This window comes from Lampetra planeri, chromosome 36 (assembly GCF_965212315.1).
Source record: "Lampetra planeri chromosome 36, kcLamPlan1.2.h2, whole genome shotgun sequence".
Lineage (NCBI taxonomy): Eukaryota > Metazoa > Chordata > Hyperoartia > Petromyzontiformes > Petromyzontidae > Lampetra > Lampetra planeri.
The window spans coordinates 5494450-5505337 of NC_136142.1; the positions used below are offsets into that span (position 1 = coordinate 5494450).

General features: G+C 45.1%; 1 protein-coding gene across 1 annotated transcript in view; it reads left to right on the forward strand.

Moving 5' to 3' along the window:
• CFAP47 (cilia and flagella associated protein 47) overlaps positions 1–10197 on the forward strand; it is a 72863-nt gene extending 62666 nt beyond the window's left edge. The window contains exons 59-64 of the mRNA XM_078611400.1: positions 19–113; positions 437–670; positions 1107–1284; positions 2079–2240; positions 7068–7236; positions 8542–10197. Of these exons, the coding sequence (XP_078467526.1) occupies positions 19–113; positions 437–670; positions 1107–1284; positions 2079–2240; positions 7068–7236; positions 8542–8784 (1081 nt within the window). The 3' untranslated portion in view covers positions 8785–10197. The remainder of the gene's footprint in view (positions 1–18; positions 114–436; positions 671–1106; positions 1285–2078; positions 2241–7067; positions 7237–8541) is intronic.
• The last annotated feature ends 691 nt before the right edge of the window (positions 10198–10888 follow it).

Genomic DNA, 10888 nt, shown 5'->3' on the forward strand with positions numbered 1-10888 from the left:
TCATTGCGTCGCTTTCAGTGTGCACATTGGGGACGGTGGCGACGTCACAGAAATCCGCTGGGTGTTTCCAATTCACGGCATACCGGTGATAAACCCGCCAACAAGTACACCTGGTACGTGTCGTCGCAACACTCTTGCTGGAGGCATATGTTTGCCTCCTGCAGAGTTCTCCCGTGAAAATGTACGAATGAATGTGTGCACAGTATGTCATTCTCAGCGCTGGATTTCATCCACTATAAATCGCAGGGCAAATTGATTACGATGGGCTTTTTTTTGTTGTTCAGACCATCAACTCACTACACTGGAGAACCCGGTTTCATGTACATATGTACGTTGAACTTCTATCGCACCGTAATCACAGTGCTGCGATGTAAAGATGTGGGGGAAAAAAAAATCAACGTGGATTTTATTTACATTTTCATGTGTGCATGCACAGCCACGTTTAGGTGCGCGGCGAGGAGCCGGCTGGAGGAGTCTGTCGAGGTGGCGCTCTCCAGCGTCCTCCCGGAGAGCCGCGACAGCACCCCATACACCCCCAGGCATTCGGCTCACTCACCACCACCACCACAACAACAGCTGCAACCACAACTGCTGCAGCCCCCCACGTGCGAGAGCCCTCGCTCAAGATCTCCCAGGCAAGGCAGCGCCAATTCAGCGAGCAGACCAACAGGTAATCAAAAATGTATTCCAACTGGTGTTTTCGGCACCACTCCGGGTTAGTGTCGTGCCTGACTCGAAGGAGTCAGTTTGCGTTGCCCCATATGTTAAAGAACGGTCCGTGGACGTTGGTATCATCACTGCTGCAAGTAAAATAGGGTCAAAAGAGAAGTATGGTCAAATGGCATCCACGACCCGCATGGTGTGGGTAGACCCTCATCCAGCAGTGGATTGAAAAAAGGACGACATCATTAAAGAAGGGTAACCCACTTTAAGATGTGTTTTTATGAAATAAAGGGCATTTCATTGAATTTCACCCCATACTGCATAATAGCCTGGATGTATGTTACCTGTGTTCGGTTTGTTGTCCTTCCCTCGCACCTCCGATTAGCACGGTTGGCTACGTACGGTGTTAAAGAAGTTCAACGTATATTTCCACTCCCTTGCAGAACTCCGCCACTGGCTGGACTTTGGATTTGGGAGTGAAGATGCGGCGCCAGAGTCTGCTGCGCAGGCGGCGCTGGAGAGCGCCATGGCCGTGAGTCTGCTGGGTCAAGAGCGCGACCCCCACTCGGGCATCGTGCGACTCACCTTCAGAGTCGTCTTCGCTCCCCAGGCTCCACTCAGGTACCCAGCCTCTCCCCAGCCGAGCCCAGCGATACCTCCGCTGTGCGCGCTCTTTCCGTTAGCGCGGTCGCCTGTGCTTTGAAACCCATACAACGCGTCCGCACAATTTCATGATGAAATTACATTGTGAATATGGCATCACCCCAGCTGTTTTGGTGTCTGTAATCAACACAAGAAATAAAAAAGAATCGTAATAGTTATGTAAGAGTAGAGCATTCGTAGCACAGTCCCACAGCCTCCGATGATAACCTGGCTTTCATGGTGGTCACCCATCCACGAGCTATCTAGGCTTAAGCCTGCTTGGCTTCCGAGACCTGACGAGATTGGGCGCATCCAGGCGATTTCCTTACGCGACAATGTGGGTAACTGACGGAGTTTCCGAGGTACAGTTTGTTCTCCTATAACGCGTGTTTTCATAACGAGAATTCTATATATAACGCGATGAATGCATTAGGGAACGATTTTTTTTCATAACGTGGATGCGAATTGGATACAACGCGATCGAGTGAACAGAACTACGTCACGCGCGTAGGAATAAGCGGTTGTGTGGCTGCCTCGGCGTAGCATCACACAAGGCGGGATGCTGCTGGATGCTTTTAGGTGCTACCCACGCGCCTCAGTCTTTGTTCAGCCTGTATATGCGGACTGTGCTTTAACCCTGTATTATATACATTATTTATTTTCACGCGATTTTCCCCATAACGCAGTGTTATTCAGGAACGCAACTTCTCCCGCGTTGTAGAGGAACAAGACTGTACGTTGATCTACGTCGGTGGTGTCGGGCTTTCCCACAGCGCGGCGGCCTCGCTGCTGGTGAGCGGCCCCTCGGGAGGCATCTACCGCTTCCCTCTCCACTTCGAGGCCACGGAGGCCCTGCCGGACGACGTCGTCACGATCCACGCGCACGGCCTGCACCAGGCGTCCACGGTAGCTTTCCGTCTCACCAGCAAGTCAAGGTAACGGAGGCCACGTGGCCCAGAACAAGGACTCGCCGGATACACTCGGCCACTGAAGGCTCAGATGCATGAAACAACTTAAGAACGATGTTCCCCTTTACGCCTACTTAAATTTGTCTCAACTAAGGGGGATGTTTTACTTTAAAGCGTTCGTGACTGCAGGGATTTATCTTCTTGGTTCTTTCGGTAAAGTCACGTAGAAGGGAAATAATAAACTAAAAAAATTAAAATAAAACATAATAAAATAATGTTTTATTTTATTATGTTTTATTTTTATTATTTTATTATTTCCCTTCTACGTGACTTTACCGAAAGAACCAAGAAGATAAGGGGGATGTTTTACTTTAAGGTGTTTTATGGAGCTGACCAGAGAGCATCGGGCATTGTTCCCAATAAATTGAGTAAGGCATGTCCTGTAATGATTTACCCTCCGCTTCACTGCACTATGGTTAATTGTAACGATTCACAGTCATGGTTCAATTCACGTACCCATTATCTTTTTGGTCTGGTTTTTATGCCCTTATTGTTTTGTTTCTCTTTAAATTAGATTTTTACTGTTTTATTTGCTCTTTAACATGTGGAGATGTAACATTTGCGTAGAATTGTAAAAATGTTCAAGCATTAATTATTTATACATATCATTAAATACAGGTATCCTGAACATAAGAATAGTTGTCAATGGATGAATGTATGACTACATGTCTAGGTGAGGCCACATTACTCCACCCACAGGAGTCGCCAGAACACAGCTTTAAATCACCAGGGAATCAAACCGAGGATCCTCATGATGTAACATCCACTCATGATGCTATCGGTGTCACTCGCTGGATATGGGACGTTTTTAATCCACGTTAATACTACTCCTGCAAAATGAATAGCAGAGAGCCGTCCAGAAAAAAATACATTGTTATACTGTACTGTGTCTATGCTCCCACATCTGTACTCACCAATCCGCATGCAACACCTTCATCAAGTATAATCACATAGCCCCCAATAAGAAATAGATTTTACCCTTTCTGGCAGTAAAACAGGTATTGAGATCTTCTTGGTGATTTCGGTAAAGTCACGTAGAAGGGAAATAATAAAATAATAAAAATAAAACATAAAATAATTCTCACGACGTTTCGGCCACAACGCAAGCAGCCGTCCTCAGGTGAAGAACAGGTCTGTCGGAAAGACAGCGTCTGAATGGGCACCACCAGGCTTGGCAGTGTATATTTAAGCTGGGTTGGAGGGGGAAGAGCACCTTGACAAATGAATTAGCATATCAAGAGGAATTTAGCATATTTATGGGAAATGCAGATATGGGATTAGTCACTACTTTACCGAAAGAACCAAGAAGATTAAACAGGTGTGAAGATGATGATACTACCAGAGTATGTTTTTTGTTTGCACGTTCATCACAAGTATGTGTGTTTAATGCAGACATGATTCCTTGCAAAAGGTTTCTGTTTGGTGTTTTAACATCTTAACACAACTGTTTTATTGCCAGACAGGGTAAAGCCTATTCTTGTATTTTGATTGCTGGCAATGGAGGTCCCATGACATACCTCCTCCAGCCGCGCGACGTGGGGAGGTTCCCACCCAGCAGTGAAGTGACAAAAGGCTGTGCACGTCCAACTCTACCGTTTTAGTGTGCCCAGGCTGTATGTTTGTACGTGTGTAGACGTGTTGAAACGTCTTTCGCACCGTACGAAGCCAACCGTATACTTACTTTTTCCACTAATTGTTAAGGGAAAAAAATATCTATCCAATGGGATAATTGAATGCAGTCGGATGGATTTATCAGAATATGACTAAAAAAAATTCAACATTTGTCAATAACACACTAAGCAATGACCCTTCTTCGTAGAACTTAACCGGGGAGGCCAGCGAGCATAATAAGAGTTTGAGACGGAACTTTACACGATGGAATCTGCTGAGAATTGAATTTTTTTTATGTTTTCTGATCACCAGTACTTTTAATTGCCGTATGAATAGTTACCTAATAGTAGCTAGTGAGTAACAGACAAACCCTGTTCAGTGTTTTTGGGAATTGTGCTGGTGCACCGCAACCAATGCAGTGTCACCAAATAATTAGTTTTACCTTACAGGATATGACTCAGGTCATTTTCAAGTCTGTGCACTTTTGGCCCGATCACCCCATTTGACAAGAAGTTTTAAACTAAAATACGTTTAATCATTAACCATTGAGGGTCGTTTCATTTTTTCAAAGTGGTCATTGAACCACCGTCTAAATCAGGTATTTCAGTCCCAATTTACTTGAATTAAAGGGTGTCTACCACGTTCGTTGTTTTTCGCAGTTTTTGTCTGCCATGAAAGGTGTAAAGCAGATAATGAAGGCTGCTCATAGAGAGTGGTAACTCCGGTAATTATTGTTAATTGCTGTAATGCTCAGGTCATCGGATATGCAACACATTCACAAGTCTGTTACAAATTACATCAGCCTTTGTGAGTAATGGGGTGGATCAGTGGTTTGTGGAATGTGGCTTTTTTTTATTTGGTGACCTCAGTTTAATTTCCGGCCCTGGCTTGACATCATTGGCGAGTGAAATCTGAACCGGTTCTCGTCTCCCCCTTCACCAACCGGCATGAAGGACGATGCAAATTAGTTGATAACACTAAGCGGAATCAAGAACGATGCAAATTAGTTGATAACACTGCTTTGGCAGTGGTGCACAAGCACATATAGCAAACTAAAAAAACTCAACACATCTGTCAAATAACACTATCTTAAAAGAAAAAGGATATAATAGATGACGTGTATAGCAATTGCATGTAAAAATTAATAGAGTAATTATAATCAAACAACCCCCTTTAGTGGTGGAAAGTCCACATTTCTCTTGCAGGTACAAATATAGACAGAGGATAACCACAATTGACTTTGCCACGTGGCGGTACTCTTTTATTCACCCGAGTGCAGTGTCCTGATGAAGGGCTGATTCGACCCCCAGTCCTGACTGAAACCCATAACCTTCTGATTCCGAGCTGTGTGCTGTCCTGTCGGTGCTACTCAATTGGATGAACATTATTATGCTCGGCATAGAATACGTGATTGCATCTGCCAGTAATTGTAATTAAGATTCTACAAGTACAAATTCGCACATGCCCATTCGCAGCAGCGGAACTACCGCTAATTTGCGACACCAGGGAGTCATGCTTGCTATGAGCAACCACATGAGCAAAAGTTAGTGTCCTCTTGCTCCTGAGATACTGGGTTCAACCCCATGTTTCAAATACAGTCCTCCAATCGGTTTGCTTCTTCACTTAATTTGGCAAAGATTCCAGCCCTGAGAATAACATAAATCTCTGTTTAACTGCAAATGTGGTGAACATTACTCGATTACAGGGTGCGTAGGAAGTGCACTACTGTATTGTACAAAAATGTGAGGACTCGTACACATGGGGAAAATGGAAAGGCTGACAAATCTCATGGATGTGGGGAAATTAGGGAAAGTGCTACGATAGGGGCAACTCTCTCATAGATCTGCCTTTGGGCAGAGAACTTACGATGACAAATAACTATTTTCTATGCAATACAATTTGAACGAACAAAGCAACTAAATGCAAGCACATCTAAAAAAATGCCGTTCAGAAAAAGTGGGTGTTTATTTTATGGAGGCAGTTTTGCGGAAAGAACATCCAAATGGAAGCGAAGCGTGCAGATTGTAAAACCGCAACCACGAGTAAGGTTATACGGAGAATCGAGCTGTAGGGCTGGGCAATGAGGGAGAGATAATACTTAAAAATTATCAGGTGCACACTGGAGTCACACTGAGAGTTCGGCAAAAACCACGGCAGGGGCGGGGAGGTATGAAGTATTATCGTCAAAGCAAGGGAAGGAAACAAGACTGAGATGCTTTGACCATGCGGTGCAAGGTGAGGAGGGATTGATCGTACACGTCCGATTAGCACGGCTGGCTACGTACGGTGCGAAAGAAGTTCAACATCATACGTAGAGATTAGAGGGAGGGGAGGAAGACGGATGATGAGGTGGAGGAAGGATAACGTGAACAGGGACATGACAGTGGCTGGGATGGCAACGAGGGAGGGCATCTCTCCAAGGTGACGCACTTGACAGTGGCTGTGGTGGCAGCCTTCAATCGTGTGTTGCTTTAGTTATCATTGTTTAATCTTGTCATGGTCTGAGTAGGAGTCTGTGGATTTCATGTCATTATCTCAATCCCGTCGATTAACTCAGTCAATCGTTTCGTCAAACCACTCTTAGTAATTGTTGGTGCCAGGGGAGAGAATTCTCCACGCCCTCATCCCCCTCAGTCAGTGAACTCACAATTTTTGTATATACATATATAGCCAATTACTTTGCTTCGTTTTCCTCCGTGCACTGCTGTTTCTAATAACGATGCTAATGATGTTTGTCTACGGCTGCATTCAGACTAGATTATCTCATTATAGTGAGTCGTACTTTGGTCTGTGGTGGGGAGCCATCGTCATCACCCTCCATGACCTTCATCCACTAAACATCATTGTTGACGAAAATAAAAACCCCATTTACTTGAATGTTATGCTTCAGTGCGGCACTCTCATTAAACACAACAAAGACTCTGGCCGTTTTCTTGGTTCTTTCGGTAAAGTCACGTCGAATGGAAATTATAAAATAAAAAAAATAAAACATAATAAAATATAATATTTTATTATATTTTATTATGTTATTATATTATTATTATATTATTTAGTTTTATTTTTTTATTTTATTATTTCCATTCCACGTGGCTTTACCGAAAGAAACAAGAAGATGAATCCCTGCAGTCACGAAAGCTTTAAATCGAAATTTAACTCTGGCCGTTGTTTATCGTCACGGCGCAGGCATGCGGCCGCCTTCTCGGCAAGCTTCACGCGAGACAGCGACCCCGAGTTCAGCGTGTGGCCTCCAAGCGGGGAGCTGCTGCCCGAGGGCAGCGAGGGAAGTCGCCTTGCCGTGTCCTTCTGTCCCCGGAGCTACGGCAAGCCGTACCGCGCCACGCTGCTCGTCAAGGTAACATCTGCCCGGTGCAGATGCCGAGCAGTTTGCTTCGTAACAATTCAATTATCCTCACTCTCCGCCACCCCCTGACAAAAGAACTAAACTTTTTTGTTTTATCAGGTAAGAGCCCACTGAGCTATGTAGCTCGTTATTTTCTCCGCAGCGACTTGTCTGTCACAAATGATAGCTCAACAAAGTGGCTTATCACGTGGAAATTTAGAGCAGTCAAATCCTCTAAACTTATGTTGATTCTAAATGTGGAGGGAAAAACCGGAGGACCCGGAGAAAAATCCACACGACCACGGGGAGAGAGACACGCAAACTCCAAATATACAGGCGTCCGGGTTGGGATTGAACCCAAGACCTCCTGTATACCAGGCGAGGTAGTTAACATCTCGCCACCGTGGCGATTCTGATTGTGATTCACTTAATTGTCAGGATGCTGTGTTGTGTAATGCGCAATAACCCACTGAGCCGCCCAACCACATCCATTATTTGTTTTTCAAGGATAGCCTCCATGACCTCAGTTGCGTTGGTTAATTTCCAAATGTGGGGTTTGGGGTGGGTTACTCCCACAATGTCACGGAACAATTAAAAACTACTCAGCAGATGTTGTTCTTCAGAAATTTCCTGTAGTAATCACTGTGGTAAGAAGCATTTTAGGGCGCAGTAGTGGTTGAACAATTTATGCACTGCATTATGATCCTGGCATCCTGAGTTTGAATTCTGGCCACAGCTAACCATCAGTGGCGAGTCGATGTGTTACCCTGGTTCCGTGCACACCCCACTCCCTTCACCAACCTGTACTGACCAGCGTGGTGAAGTATAGGCCTTCATCCCGCAGTGGATTGATGAAGAGCTGTGCATTATTCATAATTTAATCTGATAAATATGGAAAGATGTACCATGGTGGGTTGTTAGAATGGGCTTTGTGAATATATTTTATTTCTTTATCCAGCATTTTCACGAGCCTTTTTTTTACAATGGACTGCAAACAAACTGACTCAGTCACAAGTCCTCTGACTACTATGCGACCCAACTGCTCGAACGAGTTTGCTTTACAAGTTCCCAAGTGAGCTCATTAGCAAGTCTATTCCATTACGGTACTGCGTAGGTTTTCACGGTTGCACTGTGTAGCTCTACCGTATGTTTTTGTGTCGTACCACGTGTTTATAGTTTCAGTCCCTGGAGAAGCTCGTAGCACATGGAGCGAAACGTTCGACATAATGCCGAATAAAATGCTGTGCAAACGAAAAGCACATCAGAGAGCTGCGCGTCTGTCCTGCTGCTAATTTACCATATTTCTTTCCCCACCAGGCGGGCGAGACCACATGGATGTACGAGATTCACGGCGAACCCTCGGTGTATTATCCTCCCTCCGCTCACTCCTCACTCCATTCCATTTTCTCGGGAAAGTCTAAGTCCAGAGCGCGCCCGGCAGCGCTGGCTAGCCTCAAGCAGCCAAGCCATCGCAACTTTGTAAGCGAGAATCTGAATCTACAGAGCACGGGGCCCTCCTCACCCATCAAGGGGGCACCGCTACTGGCCTCCAACAAATAGAGCGAGCGAGGTCAGAGGGATGACGTCACAGCGATCACCGCCAGGTGTGAAGTGCTACATTTCCACGACCGTGAGACACTGGAGCTGAGCCGAGCCAATGCAGTTGCTGCCCCTTCCTGCACTATTCACCTTGCTCTGTTCCCCACTTTTTATGATTGTGATCACGTCGCTCGGTGGCCAGAGGGACACGATCATAATCAAGTTGAATATTTTTTTTGCAAGCTTTAGTTTTTTCTAGCATTCGGTTATGCTATCACAAGGCAAAGTCTATTATTGGTGTAATGTTCCATCTTGTATTTTCTTGAACAAAAAACATGGCACTGACGTTGATCTTCCCCTGCACCTCAGTTAGCACGGCTGGCTACGGACGGTGCGAAAGAAGGTTCAACATACACGCATACATACAAGAGACACCATTGACCACGAGTCGATCTTATTCGTTGACCCCCGTCACATCACGTCTGCTCCTGAGGGCGGCCCGGCTGAACGGGCGCAGCTGGTCCCTTGTGAAAGGAAGCCACGCAGGCCAGGCACGACCCCGTTACACAGCCCACTTCACAGCAGAGGTCGCAACCGGGTACCCGATACCCGTACCCTACCCGATACCCGGCTACCCGGCCGGGTACGGGTACGGGTAGCCGTTTGCGACCCTGGTGCGGCCGGGTACGGGTACGGGTAGGCCGTGAGTCACTGGTGAGTAACCGTTTGTCACTCATTTCGGGTAGGGTACGGGTAGGGAACGGGTACCCGTACCCAGCCGGGTACGGGTACCCATTTGCGACCCTGGTGCGGCCAGGTACGGATACGGGTAAGAAATCAAAACCCGTTTGCGACCTCTGCTTCACGGCAGCTTGCCTCGTCAGCCTGCCATGGGTTGGGAACCGAACCGGCTCACTTCCCAGGGGCCATGGGAATGCATCATAAATGAGACCATTTAATGTACAGAGGATGGCACATGAGGAAGACCTATTTACTCATATATATCCGAGGCCGCGGTGAAGTCCTCATAATACCATGATGCAAACAGCCTGCGTTTGCAACAGGAAGCAGCTTTGAAAATGAATAACTTTGGGCAACGCAGCAGAAGCCTTGACTGCAAGTCGTCGATAAACACTGTGATGGCACATACGGCAAGAAGCTGTTCAGTGAGTAAGACAAAGATTATTTTTAAAATCTAATTAATGAACTTGTAGTTTAGTTAAAAAAGCAACGACTTCATATTCCTGTTATTTCTGTTTGTGTCTGTTTTGTTGTTTGATGTATGTATTTTTTTAACCCAGCTCGACCTTGTAAGAGACACTTATCGTCTCGAAGGATGCCCATGCCTTACATTTCTGTTCTACATAAATACAAATGGTATTTTATTGTCACGAACCTAAACATAGTTTCAAATAAAGGCAATCGGTCAGTCAATTTTGCAATCAGAAATTCCTTTAAAGTTATCAGCATCTATCACGAGGCTGCTTTCCCCCTCCCGACATGCATCCCAGGTTTCAAAAGATTTAAATTCACGAAGCTGTGTTTTGACCTGTGTTGAGCAGTGTTGATGCCAAACTTGCAGCAGCCAGAATCAGAATATTTCGATTTAAAGCTTCCGTGACTGCAGGGATTCATCTTCTTGGTTCTTTCGGTAAAGTCACGTAGAATGGAAATAATAAAATTATAAAAATAAAACATCATAAAATAATTCTCACGACGTTTCAGCCACAACGCAAGCAGCCGTCCTCAGGTGAAAAACAGGTCTGTCGAGACGACAGAGTCTGTGAGAATTATTTTATTATTTCCATTCTACGTGATTTTACCGAAAGAACCAAGAAGAAGAATCAGAATATTTCAGAATATTTATACTGGAGGAATCCAATGATGTCCGGTAGCCAATCAAATGCCTTGTTTATGCAGTCGTCGCTGAGTTTACATTAAAATTGACAGTGCATCAAATTTTCACCGTGGTCATATTTTTTTTTCATAATTGCGCACAATAACAATTTTTCTGAATGCTATCGAATGCGTACAACTATTTTTCCAATCCTATACAACTAAATACGATTTGTTGTATGTGCCTTCTTTTTTATTAACGTAAATATGCAAACGAGGGCCCAGCTTA